Source organism: Sus scrofa, chromosome 10 (genome assembly GCF_054392235.1).
Source record: "Sus scrofa isolate SSC_HxYL_T2T_F1_AM1 chromosome 10, Sscrofa_HxYL_maternal_Yorkshire_Landrace_v2.0, whole genome shotgun sequence".
Classification (NCBI taxonomy): Eukaryota; Metazoa; Chordata; class Mammalia; order Artiodactyla; family Suidae; genus Sus; species Sus scrofa.
Window position 1 is genome coordinate 4023027 of NC_139392.1, and position 19853 is coordinate 4042879.

The 19853-nt window shown below is 42.1% G+C and overlaps 1 protein-coding gene across 1 annotated transcript in view; it reads left to right on the top strand.

Moving 5' to 3' along the window:
* The first annotated feature begins 7876 nt into the window (after positions 1 to 7876).
* The window catches only part of LOC102158399 (uncharacterized), a 131078-nt gene continuing 119101 nt past the window's right edge, over positions 7877 to 19853 (top strand). Inside the window, exons 1-4 of the mRNA XM_084980980.1 lie at positions 7877 to 8066; positions 11725 to 11884; positions 11941 to 12603; positions 14882 to 14964. Of these exons, the coding sequence (XP_084837106.1) occupies positions 7877 to 8066; positions 11725 to 11884; positions 11941 to 12603; positions 14882 to 14964 (1096 nt within the window). The remainder of the gene's footprint in view (positions 8067 to 11724; positions 11885 to 11940; positions 12604 to 14881; positions 14965 to 19853) is intronic.

The following is a 19853-nucleotide window of genomic DNA, read 5'->3' on the forward strand; positions in this document are numbered from 1 at the left end:
TTTTATGGCACGTCTGGCTAGACACATGTTGATAATGCAGATTATGCTTCTGCCATAAAGTCCTCTAGTGTTTGCTGGCCCTCACTATTTATATATAAGGTTTAATTGCGTAAAGATAAATGAGCACAAGAACAGGAGCAAGGATGTCTTCTAGTCCCTAAGCCTATATTTGAATTACTGTATCCAGAGGAGCGACAGACAGGAATTTACTATTTTTCATAAGATCTGCTGAAATCGTGTGCAAGACGTGCTATTCACAGGCAGAGAGAACTGTGGAGAGAGAGACTGTGAAAACACAGACATGAATAAATTGCATTCAAGGCCTGTACCAAAGTCTGGAAGAGAAGTGGAATACACACGGACTTTGTGCACAGACAGGTGGCAGCAGGAGAGGGAAAAACAGAGTGGACATTGCATGACGACGTCAGCGTGTTTACAAGGGTACTCAGAGCAAACAGTCCATCCTTTTGGACTCAGTGATCCTTTAGGTTGAAGGGTATTTTCATAGGATAGAAATCTAGGTTGACAGTTGCTTCTTTTTCTTTCCGCACATTTAGACCTTGCATTTTGGTCGCCTGACCTCCATGATTCCTGATGAGAAATCAGCGGTAATTTGTATGAAATTTCTTATGTTCTAATGTGTCTTTTTTCTGTGGTTACTTTTCAGTTTTTTAAGTTTCTTATTTTTAAAAATTTCATTAAGCTGTGAGAGATATGCACTTACCCTACGTGGGATTTATTGAGCTTCTTGGATATGCGGTTTTGTAGTTTTCATCAGAGGTGGAAACTTTTTGACATTTTGAGTCACCATTTTTTTTTTTTTCCGTTTTCAGAGACTCTGATTCCAAGTATATTTGACCCTTGACATTATCTCACTGGTCCCTTTTAGGAACTATTCCATTTTTTCAGCCTCGTTTCTCTCATTTCCTCGATATTTGACATTGCTCTGTCTTTATAGAAATTTTCAGTGATTTTTTTTCTTCCTCAGTGTCTAATTTTTGTCAGGCTTATTGTGAAATTTTCTTAAACAGTAATTCCATTTTTTATCCTTGACATTATTCTCTTCACAATTTTTTTTTAAGTATATGAACATATTTAAAGAACCTGGATTGAAGTTCTTTTCTGAAAATTAATCTCCGTGGTTTGGGGTCTGCTTTTTTACTGATTTTTCTCCTGTTGGCACGTCTTCCTCCTCTTTCAGATGTCTGCTAATGATGTATTGATACTGAACATTTTGAATTTTGTGATGTGAGGTCTCGGGGCTTTGGAAGTCTTCCTTTAATGAAGGTGGATGGAGTTGGTCTTCGCCGGCAGTTATTTGAGTATCAGGTTCGTCTTTAAAGCCTGTTATGTAACTTCGTTATGGGGACGGAGAACAGCCTTAATTACCAAGATGCAGAGACTCCTAAAGTCTCAGGAATTCTCAGGGCGTTCATTAAAGCTTTTCTATTGTGGGTGTTAAGTACTCGAACGTCCCTTAGCCCCGTGTGGGTCTGAAAATTAATGCATAGCTCGTGCCTGGCAGCCTTTGTCTGTACTCCTGGAGTTTCATCCTGTGTGTCAGCTGCTTGGCCTTCAGCCAGACTCAAAGCTACCCTCATGTGAATTTCTTGAGCTCTCTCTCTCTTTCTCTCTCTCCCTCGTAGTTTGTCTTGCAGACTTCAGCCCTCGTGCTCTCACTGAATGCAGATCACTTTCCTCAACTTCAAAGAGTACTTTTTGCTCTATTTGAGTACCTCCGTAAACATCTCAGTCTCTGAATAAGACTTAGATTTTCTTCCTGCACTAAAGTCTTTGAAGAAGGCGGTGGACGTTGTATGGCTCGTTTTGTCTGTCACTCTTCTGTTAAGAATCACAGGTGTCGATTTGACCCCTAGCCTGGGAACCTCCATATTCCACTGGTACGACTCTAAAAAAAAGCAAATAAGTAAATAAATAAATAAATAAATCACGGGTCTAGGTTGCCCATTTTCAGGGTCTGAAAAAAGTTGTATTATATATTTTTCCAGTTTTCAAGTTGTTTATGGCAAGAATTGTGTTGTATCAGTTAACCCATCTTTTACACACACACACACACACACACACACACACATACAATATACTTATCATATGTGTATATCCTATTATCTTATTGAATGCTATTGTTGCTATTATTGCTCATAGAATTACTCATAGTTTTTCAATTTTTCTAAGTGTTCAACAGATTTTTTATAAATATTGTTATTTATTATCTTTGTAAATATTGTTAGTTTTAACAACCTTTTCCCAATTGTTATACTCTCATTTATTTTGTAGCCTAATACTGTTTTATAATTTCAATACAAAAAGTTGATCGTTGGAGTCTTTGTCTTCTTTTCCTTGGCATTAAGAAAAATTAAGAGCACTAAAATGAGACTCTGTTTCAGTTTTAGACTTATCTTTTGTGAATGCTGTGTATTTGTGTGATTATATTCCTAAGTCTCTTCTTCTTATAACTTTGTACGGAATTTGAACTTGATAGAATTCTGCTGTTAATTTTCATGAGAAATCAATTGTCTTGTATTTTTTAGAATGAGCCAGGATTCAAGAAAACTTTCCTAACTTTATTTAATTTCAGTAAATACACTGGTGGTAATATCAGCATTATTGTGTAAGAACAATTTTTAAAATGAATAATTAGTGGATGTTCTTATCATTCCCTGTGTCCTTGAGAAGCAGAATTTTTAGTGTGAAATAAGGGATATATGGATGCAATAGGAAGAGTTTAATTAAAATCTCCTTAGTCTTGAAGTGTGGTTGTATCGGTATACATTTAGGAAGTTGTTACTGAGTTGGTTATTGTTTTAATCTTTCGTGTTCGATAAAACGAGGATATATTTTTTCCCTTCCTCTTTCCACAGTAAAGTCTTATATGCAGTGACTAATGCTTTAGTAATTAGATCCAGATTGTGGTCTTGAAATGTCAGTTCTCACTAAAGGAAGCCTAGGTTTAGTGGTGACATTGCTGAGATCTGAGACAGGAAATACACAAGCTGAGCCTGGCAAGTCTTGTCATATCAATTAGAAAGTACACTATCAAAGGCTGTTGGAGTCAATTCAAAATTATTCAAAGGCCAACTCTGCTAGTCTTCCACTAACCAAAATGAGCCACTTGAATTTCAATAATTTTAATAATTAGAATGGATTGAATAGGTCAAATTTAGTTACATCTATGGGTGCATAGTGATATTTGAAAATAATTGTCTACCTTCAGAGGATTATAGAAATTAACCCATTAGGAGTTCCTTGGTAGCTCAATGGGCTAGGGATCCAGCTTTGTTACTGATGTAGCCCGGGTCACTGCTATGGCATGGGTTTGATCCCTAGCCAGGGAACTTCCGCATGCCACTGTTGCAACCAAACACCAGACAAACAAACAACAACAAAAGAAGATTTTAACCCAATAAAATGAAGACTGCTGAATAAAGGGAAAAATTAAACACTTATCCTGCCATTCTTCTAACTCTGCCATGGATTAACCATACAGTGGATGAGAGGACATATGTCTTTATTGAAGTATTCTACTAAACAAATAAAAGTGAAATAAAGCATCAAAAACTCAAGCTTTTAAACCAACAACACGTGATTAGATACAGACGTTAAGCTTCTATGGCAGCTATGAGAATAAAAAGAGAGACAGACGGACGTTATATGTTTCCTATAGCCTTGCCATATGCTATGTATGGTTTTCCAAAGAGATCAAATCTGAGTTTGATCCAGTCTCTGGACCCAGCTGCCTGGGGCCCTGCAGGAATGAAAGAGGACAGAGGACAGAGAAACACATCAAACTGCATCGTGACGGTGCAAGAAGTGAGATCCAGACTCGGGGGGAAATTAGAGCCTGGTTCTTCAGCTGCCAAATTGAAGGGAAAAGGAGATTGAAATAAAGGGGAATGGATCTGTCTCTGTGCATTGAATGAAAAATAAAACTCTATAAAGACAAATAGCTCTTCTCAAACAAAGGACTAATCATCTAATTAGTTCTACCTTAAAGTCTGAGTGTTTGATGTTATCTAGGAAAAACCCATGTTCTACTACCAATCAAGTAGTCAAAATCACGTCCTATTTTACTAGTCATTTTGAAGATAAACCACAGGAGGAAGGGGAACTCTAAAAGAACTTACATTCCAGAAAACTCACCAAGTCTCCCTCTCCAGACTACTCCCAATCAGAGCAATTTGGTTATTTTTCCACATAGCAATACAGTGTGAATAGTGGCTCACAATAGTTGCTCCAAAATTCTGAGGATGCTAATTTGAAAATAAAAATATGACTGCTATTACTTGTAATAATAATAAAACAAAATTAAACAGAAAATAAATTCATTAACTACCGCAAATGCAAGATGGGGAAAGAGACTCACATTGTTAACATATTCTTTTTTTTTTTCTTTTTTTTTCTTTTTATTTTTTTTGTCTTCTTGTCTTTTTGTTGTTGTTGTTGCTATTTCTTGGGCCGCTCCCGCAGCATATGGAGGTTCCCAGGCTAGGGGTCGAATCGGAGCTGTAGCCACCGGCCTACGCCAGAGCCACAGCAACGCGGGATCCGAGCCGCGTCTGCAACCTACACCACAGCTCACGGCAACGCTGGATCCTTAACCCACTGAGCAAGGGCAGGGACCGAACCCGCCACCTCATGGTTCCTAGTCGGATTCGTTAACCACTGCGCCACGACGGGAACTCTGAGACTCACATTCTTAATGTTTCCACAATGAAAATAGTACATCCGGTTTATTAAGGAAACTCATGAGCAGTAAAGCAGCCAAGAGCACATAGTCTTCCACACCTGCACTGTTCCAGGGCAGACGTGCCCTGGACACTTCTGGGGAGAACGCAGTTTCCCCTCAGTCCCTCAGAATAGTTATAAGGGAAGGAGGAAGTACAGCATCTGTGTATCAGTGGACGTGTCTTTGTCCTTATTGGAAGGGGAGAACCTCCAGAATTGACTACTCTTCCACTAGTTATCCCACCACTGCCATGCTGAATCATTCCTAAGCTACAGAAGAAGAGGAAGTGACCACTGGGGCCATCCAGAATTTTCTCTGCGTATTCCCTAGTGCCATGCAAGATACAAGGCCTCACTCAGCTTCGTGACATGCCTCAAGCCCACCCTGTCAGCCTCTTTTCTCACCCCATCCCTTCTGCCCTTTCAACCCCAGCATTCCATCCAGTCATACAATGGGTCAGGCTATTTTCCCGCACCTCGTCTTCATCATGTCAGGGGAAATATTTAGAGACCTTGAAATGGGGAAAAGGTTACTGAGGGTCCTGCCCAGATCGCCCTTTGGAGTTCTCGTCCCTTCTCATGGTCCTGGAGGTATTTTACAGTTCTGTGAATTGCTGAACGCTGATAGTAACGCCCATGCTTCTTGTTCACACAAACGCAGATGAACTCAGTGGAGACGCGCTTGACCACTGCCCTCTGAGTATGGATGAACGCTGTATCTGTTTGTAAAGTCATTTTAGCCTTCCCGATGGCCGATATGTGTGTGTGTGGAATTCTTTTTTGAACCAACTATACCATCGCACTAACTCTCTCATTAACTAGTCAGTTAAAATCTTAGACATGCATTTATTTTGTATTTGGGTGAGTCATGATTTAAGATATCTGAGATACCCTGCAGTACACAGAATAGACAGGTAACAGGGATCTACTGTTTAGTACAGGGACGTTTACTCAGTAACTTACATGGGAAAGAATCTGAAAAGGAATGGATATGTGTGTAGGTATAACTGATTTCTTTGGCTGTAAGCCTGAAATTAACACAACATTGTACATCAACTATACGCCAATAAAATGTTAAAAAATGCCTTTTAACAAAATAGTTGGCCCCTCCTTTCTAGATAGCTCTATCCTGTTGTCCACTTGAAACCGTGATTAACCTTTAAATATTAAGCTTAAGCATGGCATTGTTTTGCCTTCAAAACTGTTTATAACTTAACTAGGTAAAACTGAATATACCCTTATCCACTGTAGTTCACTGTATGCAATATATGATTTCATAATAAGAATGGCAAGATTCTGTTGTTCATTTGGTCACCTGTTTTTTGTTTTTTTTTTTTTCTACTTGATTTTAGCCTCTGACTCTAGGAATCTTTTTTCTTTTTTCTTTGTTTGTTTGTTTCTTTTTTTTTTTGACCGTACCCATAGCATGTGGATTGAATCTGCACCACATCAGTGACCTGAGCTACTGCAGTGACAATGCCAGATCCTTAACCCACTGCACCACAAGAGAACGCTTTCACTTTTGTAAATGTAGCACACAGCATTCTGCCAGGAACACAGGGAACTTTTATTACATAGGGTAATACCAAAAAAAAAAAAAATGGTGAAAACTACGAAACAAACACATGCCATAAAGAATTATTAAAATGCTAACACACTTAGAAAGTAATACTTTGCACATCACCTAGAGGCCCCATCCTGTGTCCACCAAAATTACAAATCCTCTGTTTCCCCATGGATAACCCTTATCCTGAATTTCATAATGATCACTTTGTGTTTAGTTTTTTAAGCCAGATATTCATGATTTGATATTATATTTCCCCTTTCCCTTTTTAAAATCAATATGGCTTTTAAATCTCTTTCAAAAGGTTCCTCCTCAATCCTTTTCTTTCCTTACGATTTATTGAAAAACAATAGTTTTTCCCATCCTCTAGACCTTCGTACATTCACAGTGCAGTGCAACATGTTCCTTTGCCTCTGAATGATACTTACAGGTAACATTATAGCAGGTGTGATGAATACTTCAGGAATTATAGGCATAACTGTCTGTGTCAAACCTATGTACATTGTAATTGTATGACAAAGTTTTAGCACATCCGATGCCTTGCCAAAATGAAAATTTCAAGCTTTACATCTCGACCGAAATTATTTTTATTTCCCTTTCATAATTCAATGTATTTTAATTTTTATGTCATTGTCAAATATAAAACTTCATTCAACATATCCCAAGGGATTTAAAAAACTTGCCTTTATAAATTCATAGAATCAGAGCTGTGGATGAATGTCAACCAATAGTTGAGAGAATCCAGAATGAAAAAATTACAGCATGTTAATGGCAGAGTTGAAACTGGCATTTGGTTTTTATAACTTCCAGGCCTTCCCTAAGCTCATCTACAAGTGGCCAAAAGCTCCGGGCTTGGAAAATGCTCTGCTCATGCACCACGTAGAGCACCCATCTCTGGTTGTGACCCGATTCCCATGAGTTTCCTTTTCCTCTCCCACAGGGACTTCATCCTGCAAGTGGACAAAAGCTACCATCAGCCTGCCTGTCCTCCAGCTCTGGTCCTGGATGCTTTTCCCACCCTCTCTGTTCTATGATTATGCGTTTCAGGGGTGTTCTTTCCCACCTGTGGTCCTGTAAAGGCTTCTTTTCTAAGGCTTACTTGCTATTTTTGCTAGGACTCAAATAATACATATATTGTAAATTTTTAAACTTGGTCAGAAATTTATTTTATTTGTAATAAACTTTACTTTGGAAGGATTATAGACTTACAGAAACGTGAACAGAGATAATCCAGCGGTTGCCAGATACTCTTGCCTATAGCTTTTATCCTTGTTAACATTTTATGTAATCCTGGTGCCTTTGTCAAAACCAAGAGGGTAACACTGGTTTCCTACCCTGAGCTAAATGGACTTTATTTGCATTTCATTGTTTTCCACTAACGCCCCTTTTCTGTCTCAGGTTCCAGTGGAGGATTCTGAATGGCATCTATTATTCATGTCTCATTGGTTGCCTCTGTCCATGACACTGTCTCCGTCTTTCCCTGTGGTTTGTGACCTTGGCAGTTCTAAGAAGTACTGGTCAGGGATTTTATAGAAGATTTCTCAGTTTGGGTTTGTCGGATTTTTTATCATGACTTTGAGGGAGGTTACGGACTGGGGAGAAGATACCAAAGAGGTGCACTCCTTCATCACATCACATCAGCGGGAGCTCACTGCACCGCGGACCTGTCTCCTGGCAGAGGTGAAGTTGGCCAGGTTCTCCACTGCAGAGATCCCCTCCTGGTCTTCTTATGCACCATCCTTGGGAAGCACCTCACAAAGTTCAGCCCACACTTAAGAGTGAGGAGGGCAAGATTAGATTCCCCTCCTCCTCTGCAGGGTGGGCTGGACTTTGTAATTTGCCTCTACACAAATTATTATTATCATTTTGTCTTTTTAGGGCTGCACCTGTGGCACATGGAGCTTCTCAGGCCAGGGGTCGAATCAGAGCTGCAGCCACCGGCCTACCCCACAGCCGCAGCAACACGGGATCCTTAACGCACTGAGTGAAGCCAGGGATCAAACCTGCGTGCTCATGGATACTAGTCAGATCCATTTCCACTGAGCCACAACGGTAATGACCACAATTTATTTTTAATCCTTTTGTAAGGAAGATTTTTTTTCTTTCTTTTCTTCTATTTATCCAATAATTTATGTTGTCAGTATGTTTATCTTTTGAGTTACAGTCTATCATGGCAGTATTTATTTTGTTATTCAATTGTTCCAACTTCAAATTAGCTCCTTGCTACAAGCCTTTTAAGAGGTCAAAGGCACTTAATTTCTCAACCATCACTGTGGGAAGCAAAAAAAACCATTGTTAGGTATCAACAAATCCCAAGGAAAAAAAAACTTAAATTTCTGTGGTGGATTTTTGCCAATTAAAAAAACCTTTGGAAAATATCATACACTTTTCACTGTAGTTTGAAGGTCGATAGAATATCGTAATCCTTTTATACTTTAACACTCAGTTTTAAAATTAGTAATGTTTTGGCATACTTTATTATCCTTTTCATATTAATTTTTGAAATCTGATTATGTGTTTGAAGACAAAAATCCCAGATGCTAAAGTGTTGCTTTAAATATTTCAGTATATTTCTAAAGAATATTAAATTTTTTTTAGGACCACACCCATGCCATGTAGAAGTTCCCAGGCTAGGGCTTGAATGGGAGCCGCAGCTGCCAGCCTACACCACAGCCACACCAGATCCCAGCCATTTCAGCAACTTAACACCAAGGCTCATGGCAACACTGGATCCTTAACCCTCTGAGCAAGGCTGGGGCTGGAATTTGCATCTTCCTGGATACTAGGCGGGTTTGTAACCCGCTGAGCTGCAACAGGAACTCCCAAAGAATATTTTCTAGATAACCACAACAGCATTACCACCTGTAAAAAATGCCTGGATATCTTCGCTAAACCCAGTCTATATTCAAATTTCTTTTATTGCTCACACATATCTTCCTATAGTTTGTTTTAATCAGCATCCAAAAATATGTCCACACGTTGCAATTGTTAGTTATACCTCTTAAGCCACTTTTGGTGTAGAACATATCTTGTCTTGCCCCATCAATTTTTCATTTACTTACCAGTTGAAATAGATGGGTCACATATGGATTTGTGTCTCTTGGTTGTATTTTTTTTTAATTGAAAATTAGAACTAAAGACTTGATGGTGTTTAGTTTCAATTTTTTTGGTTCGAATACCTCATTGATGGAGGGGTTCCTGTCTTAGTGCATCACATCAAGAAAACTTTGATGACTGAATGGAGATGCTAAGATAATTCAGTGGGTTCAGGTGGTAGCAAAACATGTCCTACATTGTATCATTGTGATGAGCTTGGGGTACATGGACATCTGGTAAACATTGAGTCTCTCATCAGCTCTTCACCAAATGTCTACGGGATATATTGGTGATCCGTGTTCAAATCGATCATTTAATAAGGATCACTACAAAATGCTATTTTCTATTCTAATCCTTCCACTTAATTTCCGGGATTTTCTGTAAAGAAGAACTTCTTATTGCCAGGATCTTTTGGATTATTCCAAACTACAGTTCATTTGAAGGACCTGGGCAATGCTTATTTTGGCCCCTATAATTACCACAATATGAGTTGTTCAGCAGTAATGCCGTGTTCCCACAGTACTTAGGCTATTTTGTGTGTACTTACTTGCTCTCTCTTTTACAGTATCATTATAAATGTGTGGGTCTTTATTTGTTCCATGCAGATTTCCCTCATCTATTTTTCCATTATTTTGCATAAAAATCTCATAGTGTTCCTTTGGGTGGTTTCCAATCACTTGCCAACATAAGTAAGGCTGCAGTCAATAGTCCTGTGCTCATGTCATTCAATTTCTGTACCAGCGTATTTTGTAGCTAGACGTGGTTTTTGTGTTGCTGAACCCAATTCCAGCATGTGCCTGTGTGGAGGGGGTAGGACCCCTACACGCACCAACAAGCAGTTCTTGGGACTCCAGCTGGTTGTTCTACAGTTCAACTTAATTTAATGCTATCTACCCAGAGACAGCATCAGATTCCACAGGTTGAGGGCTTAATCCTACAACACTGCCCCGACCCCTTCTGATGCCAATCACAAGCCCATGGGCTTCTGATGGGCCAGCTGTAGATTGGAGGGTCCAATCACCTCCGCCGTGGACTTCAGTCACTTGCCCTTTTGATCTACGAGCTGTAAATCACAGGTTCCATGACACTCTCCTCAGATTTAAGTTGCTAGAGCAGCTCACAGAACTCCGAGAAACATTTTACAGATTAGATCACTAGTTTATTATAAAAGGACATCAGTCAGGACTAGCCAGATGGGAAGAGATGCTTAAGATAAGGTATGGGAATGGGGTACCACTTCCATGCCTCTCCAGGTGTGTCACTCCCTCCAAATAACCTTCTCCTTTGGGATTTTTACGAAGGCTTCATCACACAAGCAGGGCTTCATTACACAGGCAGGGCTCTGTAACAGAGGCCGCCTTTGCTGTTGTAAGGACTTTGCCAGACCCCAGCTCTAAAACTTTATTCAGGTTAAGGAAGGGCACCCACTTCAGCCTTCCTATCTGGCTTAAAGGGGTGGGAAACCCACGCATTTAGGATCAGGGCTTCAAGGAAATCAATTTGGGAATCCTGCAGCCAAAAAAAGAAATAGGGGGCGGAAGGCAACAAGCCTGGAGAAAAACTTTTGAAGGTCATACCTCCAAAAAGAGAGGACTATCAAATGATTGAGATTTAATCAGGAAGATCACAGAATGTTCTTCCCTCCGCCTCACCACCACACCAACAGAGCTGAGGTACAATAAAAGCGGAAGAACCATAAATTACAGAATCTATGAGAAAGGATACTTCACAAAGCCCAAAGGCAAGAGAAGAGATCAAATCAAGGACACTGAGAAGCTTGAATTAGGATCTCCCATTGTCTCTTTGTAGGAGAAACTGCGTGTGACGTTCTCTTCTATAGAATAAAAGCTTTCAGGGAGACCACGGCCGTATCATCTGGCGTGTTTTACTCTGGGAATGAACTGAATAGGTTGTCAGCAAGGTGTTTTGAGTGAAGACATGGGTAAACAAGACAAGCATGTTTTCACGTGAACGGAATATATAAAGGAATGACGAGGAACCCAGAGGCTTAAAATCTTTATTATTTCATTGAAAATATCCACTTATAAATGTTGCGGTTTCTTCCGGCTCGCATGGTTCCCACTTACTATAATGAGGGGCTCCATCAGTGGAGGCCAGTAATGATTAAGTATATGTTATAGTTGTAGGCACCTCTGTTGGAAATTTCCCCATAATTTTGTTATTTTTAATTTCCTGAACATTTCACACAGAGTCCTGGAGTGTTTTTGTAATGAAATTCCCTCTCAACTCCACATGCTCCATATTCACTCACACCATTTTGGTTTTTTTTTTAATGTCTTATTTTTACTTTACTGAATTAGGAACGCTGGCATTTACAGAAGAAATGACAGAAGTGGCACAGGCACCCAAGGACCAGGATGGCAGCTTCTTCGGGAAGCTGTGCTGCAAACCCCAATGTCAGTCCGCACTCAATGAAGAAGCCGGATTCCAAGTCTTCCTCAAAAGGAGCTGGTGGAGGATGTCTGGCGCCTTGAGAGAGAGACCCTCAACCCCACGGCCAGCAGATGAGAGAGCAGAAGAGGAGAAAAAACAAAAGCCCAACCAAACAAAGACCAAGACCCCTTTAGGCATTCTGCAGAGAAAGCACGCCCTTCCTTCCCACCATTCCCGTTGCTCAGGCTGCGGTGGGGTTCTGCGGTGGGGTTCGGGCGGCTCAAGAGGACCTCTGCGGGGAGAGGGTGGTCCAGTCTCGGACCCAGCCCGAGTTTTTCTCCGAGCCGCTCCCCGGGTCTCCCCCGCTGTCCCGCCGTCCTCCCCGGGCCGCGCTGCAGGCTCCATCCGCGCCCCGCCGGTCTCTCTCGGAAGCGCTGCCGCCGTCCCGCGGGCTCCGGGAGCGAGACCTCGTGGGGCTCCTCCGTCCGGAGTCGGGCCGCGCAGCCGGCAGCAGCTTCTCCGTGTCCAGAGTCGGGAAGCCCGTGCGCCCTCCCGAGACACCTGCAGCCCCCGGGCCCCTCCTTCAGCCCCGGCGTCCCGCCGGGACACCTGGCGCCCGGGCGAGGGCGGGTCCGACGGCGGGTCGACGTCGGGGTCGACGTCGGGGGCGGCGGAGGCGTCGGGGTCGACGTCGGGGTCGGCGGGCCCCGCGCCGCGGCGGAGGGAGGGCGAGCGGGAGCGCGCAGCCCGGCGTCTCGGCCCGCGCGGCTTCCTGCCTGCGCCCGGCGCTGCTCCTTTTTGCAAAGGTGAAGACGGCGGCAGTGTGGGTGGCGTGTTCCCATGTCCGTGGTTTTCCGCGGAACCAGCTGAAAGCCCGTGACTCCCCGCCTCCAGGCTTCCTTCTGCAGGCGTAGCTCGTCCTTAACGAGTCTGCGGAGGGCGACCTCTGAGACGCAGGCGTAGCGAAACCTTTGGTTTGACCCTGCTGTTTGCACCTGGCACCTTGCGACCCCGTGTTCCCTGGGCGTTGGTCGAAAACGATTGGCTGGTTTGCTATGCTAGAATATAGGCGGCTGCAATGAGGGGTACTTAGGATGTAGAGCAGGTGTCAAATGGAGAAGGAAGCTAATGATGAACACAGTGCTTGTGTGTCTAGAGCGAGAGATAGAGAGAGACTTGTCATCAGAAATACAGCCTAAGATATTGCTTACTGGATTCCTTTTTATTTTTATTTTTGGTCTTTTTGCCATTTTCTTGGGCCGCTTGTGCGGCTTATGGAGGTTCCCAGGCTAGGGGTGGAATCGGAGCTGTAGCTGCCAGCCTACTCCAGAACCACAGCAACACAAGATCCGAACCACGTCTGCAACCTAGCAACGCCGGATCCTTAACCCACTGAGCAAGGCCAGGGATGGAACCTGCAACCTCATGGTTCCTAGACGGATTCGTTAACCACTGAGCCAGGATGGGAACTCCCTGGACTCCTAATGAAGGCAGGAGACCCTCAAATTCTAGGTGACCAGAATTTATCCTTACAACAGAAATAAAGCTAAAAAATAATATACAAGACATAAATTATGTATTTTTTTTTTTTTTTTTTTTGTCTTTTTGCCTTTTCTAGGGCCACCCCCATGGCACATGGAGGTTCCCAGGCTAGGGGTCAAATCGGAGCTGTAGCTGCCAGCCTATGCCAGAGCCACAGCAACGCGGGATCCGAGCCATGTCTGCAACCTACACCACAGCTCACGGCAATGCCAGATCCTTAACCCACTGAGCAAGGGCAGGGACCGAACCCGCAACATCATGGTTCCTAGTCGGATTCGCCAACCACTGAGCCACGACAGGAACTCCTATATTTTGTATTTTTAAACCACTTGTTTGTAAGGTATTTAAAAATGGCTCATGGGAAGTTTATAAAAATGAGTAAAAGACCAAAATTCGACGTTTTCCTTCCAGCTTTGTCCAAGTCCAAGAAACTAAGAGAAATGGTATTTAAGTGACATTAGTGTTGGACTCGGTGGAAAGCTAGGCTTTTGAGCAAGATGGTTCATCTGGCTTTTTTAAATGACTGGATACCATCTTCTTTCAGGCCCTCTCATTTTTTGCTCTTTTTCTGTGCCCGTCATGCAAATTTGGTCACTTAAGCACCTGAGTTGCCTTGACACTGAGCTAGAAGTGCTCTTGGTTTTAAACACATAACTAGTGCTCCACACAGGGAGGAAGTGCCCTGGTTTTAAACACATAACTAGATTCCTGGTTTATTATCTTTTTGCAGCTTGTGGAAGTCCATCTTCTAGGGCCTCACCCACTGGGACTTTGCTGTCAAAGTTGGGCTCCTGAGAAAAATAGGTGTCAGTCATGAGCCTGAAGTTAGCCTGTCACCTTGAGAGGCTCTGTCAGTCACCAGCCAACCTCCCTCTGAGCTCTCTTTTTTTCCAAAACGCCAAGGTTTCTTTTGTGGGTTTTTTTTTTCCTCTTCGATTTAAACCGTCAGAGATATGCATTCAGATGCAGAGCAAGTGACTAGCCCTTTCTTAACTTTCCGTGTGTAAATTGTTTTAATAACAAAATTACAGTTACTGATTGTTTCTGCTGCCGTTCCCAGAATAAATTCTTCATTTCCTTTCTAACTTAATGCCATCCCGCAGGGATTTCTTCTCCCACAAAGTCCCCAGCTCTTTTTGGGGTTTGCTCACAGTTGCCCATGGGTCATGTCGTCTCATTGGTTGTTCTGCCCTATGAATCAGCGCCACGATGAGCAAGTCAGAGTGCAGGTGAACCTCTAATGGCCTCGATTGTACCCTCTTGGTACAGTCCTTTGCTCACGCACCATCCTCTTGTCTGAGGAAAAGCAAGACTCTCTTCCCATGTTTACCTTCACGACATGAGTCATTATGCTGCAGTTATGCTGGGAAAGGGCTACCTTAATTCATTGCTAGTTCACCTGAGTTCTTTCTAGGTTCATGAAAATATACGTATTCATTAAAGGCATACACCTTAGCAAACTCTTAGCGGTTTCCAGTTGCTGCTGTACCAAATTACCACAAACTTAACGGCTTAAGATGACACAAATTTATTCTCTTACAGTTCTGGAGGTCAGAATTTCAAGATGTGTCTCCATGGGCTAAAGTCAGCATCAACAGGGCTGTGTTCCTTCTGGAGCTCTAAAGGTAAATCCATATTCTGGCTTTTTACAGTTTCTGGAAAACACTTGTTCCCCCCTTCAGGTGCACAGGCTCCTTGGAGTAAGTCTGCACTTCAGACATCTGTGGTAAACCCAGATTGCAACTCTTTCCTAAAAGTCAGAAACTTCTCAAATCCATCTCCTCGGTCTCCATCACCAGCACAGTGTTTGGTTCCGATATTTCAGGGCGCTGTAAAATACAGTTGTCTCGCTTTTGACAGTTAAAAAAAACCCCACGGACCTAGAATCTGCAAGGGAAAGTATTGAAAATTCTGGAACAGAAATGTGCAGGTGAATTGATGTTGCATCCCCGTCTCTACTCATTCAGTTTACAGAATTAAGATAGGCTCTTTAAATACGACTTGATAATGTAACCCACAGCCTCTTAGAAAAAATTCTAAAAGCTCTTGCACCACATGCATATTTAAATTTTACTTCTAAATTAAGCCTTGAAGAAATATAGTGCCTTTTTATGATAAACTGGAGTTCCGTACAAGTGAAGACTATTTTGTAGGCATTTATAATAATATTAAATTCTCTACCTAAAACCAGAAGCTGTTTCATTGAGTAGTTGTCTATGCTGGAGAGGTTACTGTGCTTTATGAAAACGTAATTGGAAAATAACTTTTACAAAAATATAAAGAAGACATGCGATGAGGTACCTAAAGCTCAGTTCCAACAGGCAAATAATGCACCATGGATTGTCTTAGCTTTGCGTTCAGTTTTCTGTTTTCTTCTGCTCTGTGCTTTTGGTCTGGCTGCCATTTACTAGAATATATATTAGAAAAAATAAGTGAATTTAAAATTGTAAACAGTCATTATGTTGTGAAAAATTCCCTTACTGAGAATTATTAAAACAGTCATGTGCAGACTGAATTACACACCTAAAGTGATGGCTTAAATGAGACCGGGAAATTTAAATTAGTAAATCGAAAAGGTCAGTATTTAATTACATGGTTTGGCTAACAGAATAAATCTCTTCACCTGTCCTAGTCATTTTACTAGATACTATTTTAGAAATTTTATCTCAGTGAAGATTTGGCCAAGGCCTCCTAAATTTTTAAGTCGTCTCCCAGGTTTACTAGGATGAGGTGTCTGAAGTTGCATTTAATCCGATATATTGTGCATGTTTCCTTCAGCCTTTTCTGTTTGGATGACTGTGGTATGAATTTACTTTGAAACAACTCTTGATCTGGATTTAAGATTATCAAGAGCCTAGCCATGCAGAAATGACATTAACCATTTATGATTCTGCGATGGTTAAATTTTCCTCGGATTTTCCTCAGATCCGATGGAGAAGAGAAAATGTATAAGAAAAAGATCCTGGCATGTTTCCATTGCTACGGGCTAAGGACACAGGGCGTTTACAGATTAAATAGGGCGTGAATTTTAGTTTATGTGCCCATTATAGCCACTGTGGACAGGAAACAGGATGCACACAGTGTGAGACATGACCTGCAGAGTCACTTGAGGCTTGTTCTCTGAGGTTTACCAGGGCCACTGCCATTAACAGCCTGTGTAAGTAGGAGCCTAAACAGTGTGGTGGTGTTTTATTTACATAGCTAAACACTGTATTAAGAGTGGATCCTTTCTCATTCACTTCGTGTAAATAATCATTGAACCTTTTCTCACAAGAATATTAATATTAATTAATCTCTGAGAACTGGCAATACTTAGGCAGAGCATATTACTTTCCATGGGGTGTTAAATACATTTTTAAAGTATATTTCTAGTACACAGGGAAATCTACATTGTAAGTGAGAAATCATATGATATTTAGGAATGCTGTGATGGAACTTTTTTTATAATGATTTTTATTTTTTTCCATTATAGCTGATTTGCAGTATTCTGTCAATTTTCTACTGCACAGCAAGGTGACCCGGTCACACGTACATGTACACATTCTTTTTTCTCACATGATCATGCTCCATGTGATGGAAATTTATTTGACTCTTTCACATGATGTTTTTTGAACTGAGAGAGACTTTTATCTTCTTTCTTTGAAAACTAGGCAGAGGCAAGAACAGGGGTTAGCCTGGATTAGATATCGAGGTCTCCAGCAATGTGATAGCAAATCATGTTTCTCTTGGTTAGATGTTACAGTTTGAGGATTCATTTTAAAACAGTGATGGGTAGCTGTGACGAACATAGATCCTAGTCCAAATCTGTCCTGAGCTCACACATTGCCAGCTGTGTCACCTGCAGGTCACTTCGCCTCACTCTGCTGCCATGTGCTCATTTTATAAATGATGGTAATAATGGTGCAGACATGAAGAGGTTTTCTTGAGGATTAAATGGGTTAATACAGCTAAGCCATTACTTCAAATGGCTTAAAACATTGCCTGACATCTTCTAAGAGCTTTCTGGAAAAAAAAAAAAAGTATTCGCTTATTATTTGAAGTGCCCGAGCATCCCAGGCACTGTTGCTGGAGCCTCAGAGAGGAGTAAGTTGTGAGCCCTGTTCTTAAAGAGCCTGCACGGCAGTGGTGTGTACAGATCACCTGCATGTGATGTGTTCGGGGTTAGAGGTGAAAGCCACGCTGGTTGCGATGGCAGAAGTTTGCTTGTGGGTTTTGCAAATGGAATATCTGAGCTGCTCATTGAAGATCAGATGTTGTCCACTTGAAGAAGCTGGGCAAGGGCGTTTCATTCAGAAACCTAGCGTGAAAGCAGACGCCGAAGGATGAGCGACCATGATGTCTGCAGGGAACCTGGAGTGATTCCGAGTCAGAAAGCTTCATCTGGGGCTACACCTCCGGTGTCCCTCTCCTCCTGCCTTGGTCCGATCAAAAGAAATCACATGTTTTTCTGTTGGTCATGGAGTCTGCAGATCAGCACAGGTTCCTTTTAGGTTCAGCAGACCTGGGAACAGGGACTTGGGAACAGGTCCTTTACTTGAGAAATGATCGTGGGACGCACAGGTGAAAAAGTGCTGAAAAAGAAACAGACAGAAAAGCAAATGAGGTGTGTGTTAATAAGCAGGTTTCTCTTTTGGGCAACTGGAGCTCAGTCCCACCAGCCGTCCTCAGAAAACACGTGGAGCGTACTTCTGAAGCGTTCCAGGGGAGGCTGGGGAGCCTGGGTGTTTATTCACCCCTTTCCACCCCTTCACACACCCCACTGGTGGAAGGTTTCACCTCCAAGCAGTCGCTCCCCTGATCCTCAGCTGCTCCTGCCTTTCGTCAGCAAGCTCTTGTGGAGCTAGAATGAGCTCTCGTGCAGAGATGCAGTTTGAGTGGGATGCTGTCAGCATTCTCTAAACTGTCTTCTGCAGCTGCAGGGGGTTCGGGGGAGACTTGGAGCTGGGCAGGAGGGGCCCACCGACGGCACACATTCCGGTGAGCTGTCAGCCTCTGAAGATTTGATTCTGTGGCCCCTGGTGAGAAGAATGAGGCAGGGGCTGCCTGGAGACTTGAGAGAGGGGTGGAGAAACAGGGAGAGGGGGAATCTTTGAACATCTCACTGACCAGGTCATGCTGGCAGTTTATCTTTTATTACTCTAAAGGAAGTCCTTTAAAGTGGTTTTCATAGAATGTAAACTCCTTCAATTTGTATTTTGGACCATTGTCTTAGATTGTAAACATTATCCTAAACTGGAAAATAACAAAAATTTAGCTGCTTTGTGAACGTGGTTTAAGAATGGGTTTCAGCCCCACACATGGAGATCTGGGACTTAGCAAAAGAAAGATGCATTCATTTCTGTATTGTAATTTAATTCAAACTGAACTTACTTTTGAACGTATTTTAACTTGGTGAAAGACTAAGTATATCACAGTGTTTTTATAGTGTAGACTGAAATGTACGTATTTTAACATATTTACAGAATTTTCTCAGTCTCTATCAAGCGTGACGTCACCTACTGGCTGAGAATGTAAAGATGCACCACCGCATTAAGGAATTTTATGCGTAATAACTAACAAACGCAGTCTGCCTTTTAAATTTCGTCATGACCGTGTGCTATTTTATTTATGTTCCAACTCGACTGAAGTATAGCTGACACATGACATGGCGTAAGGTGTTCAGCGTGTTGACTCAGTACGCCTGTATGTTGGGAAACAAGTACCACCACGGCGTTAACCAGCGTCTCCATCCAGTCTTAAAACGACCGTTTCTTTTCCGTGCTGAGAACGTGTAAAATCTACTCTCGTTCACATATACACTACAGCTGTATTAACTGTAATCACCGCGCTGTTGTTAGATGCCCACGACTTATTGATCTTATAACTGCAAGTTTGTGTCATTTGACCAGCGTCTCCCCATTTCCTCTCCTCCCCGTCCCCTCGTAACCGCTCTTCTACTCTCTTTCTACGGGTTTAGCTTTTTTTAGATGCCACCTGTGAGCGATGTCATACAGTGCCCGTCCTTTTCTGTGTGACTCAGCTCACTTAGTGTCATGGCTTCAGGATCCGTCCGTACTGTTTCAAGGAGCAGGATCTCCTTCTTTCTCGGGGCCGAATATTCCATGGTGTGTATATGCCACAGCTTCCTTCTCCATTCATCCGCTGACAGACACTGGCTGTTTCTGTATCTTTGCTACCGTGAGTAATGCTTCAGTGGCCATAGGAGTGCAGCTGTCTCTTCAAGATACTGATTTCATTTTCTTTGGCTCTGTACACAGAGGTGGAATTACTGGATCGTAACAGTGTGCTCTTCTAGATTTAGATTCTAGAATTAGACAGTTCCACGATGTTCATTCTAAGTGTGATCCTGTTTGGCCCCACTCAGGGAATACACTCCAGGGAGATGAGTGATACAACATACATTCCTTATTTCTAGACAGTATAGCATCCATTACAGAATTTAATATTGATACAGGCCAGCAATTTTGTAGAATTAATGAATAAGTAATTGACTTGAAAGTGATTTTTTTTTTTT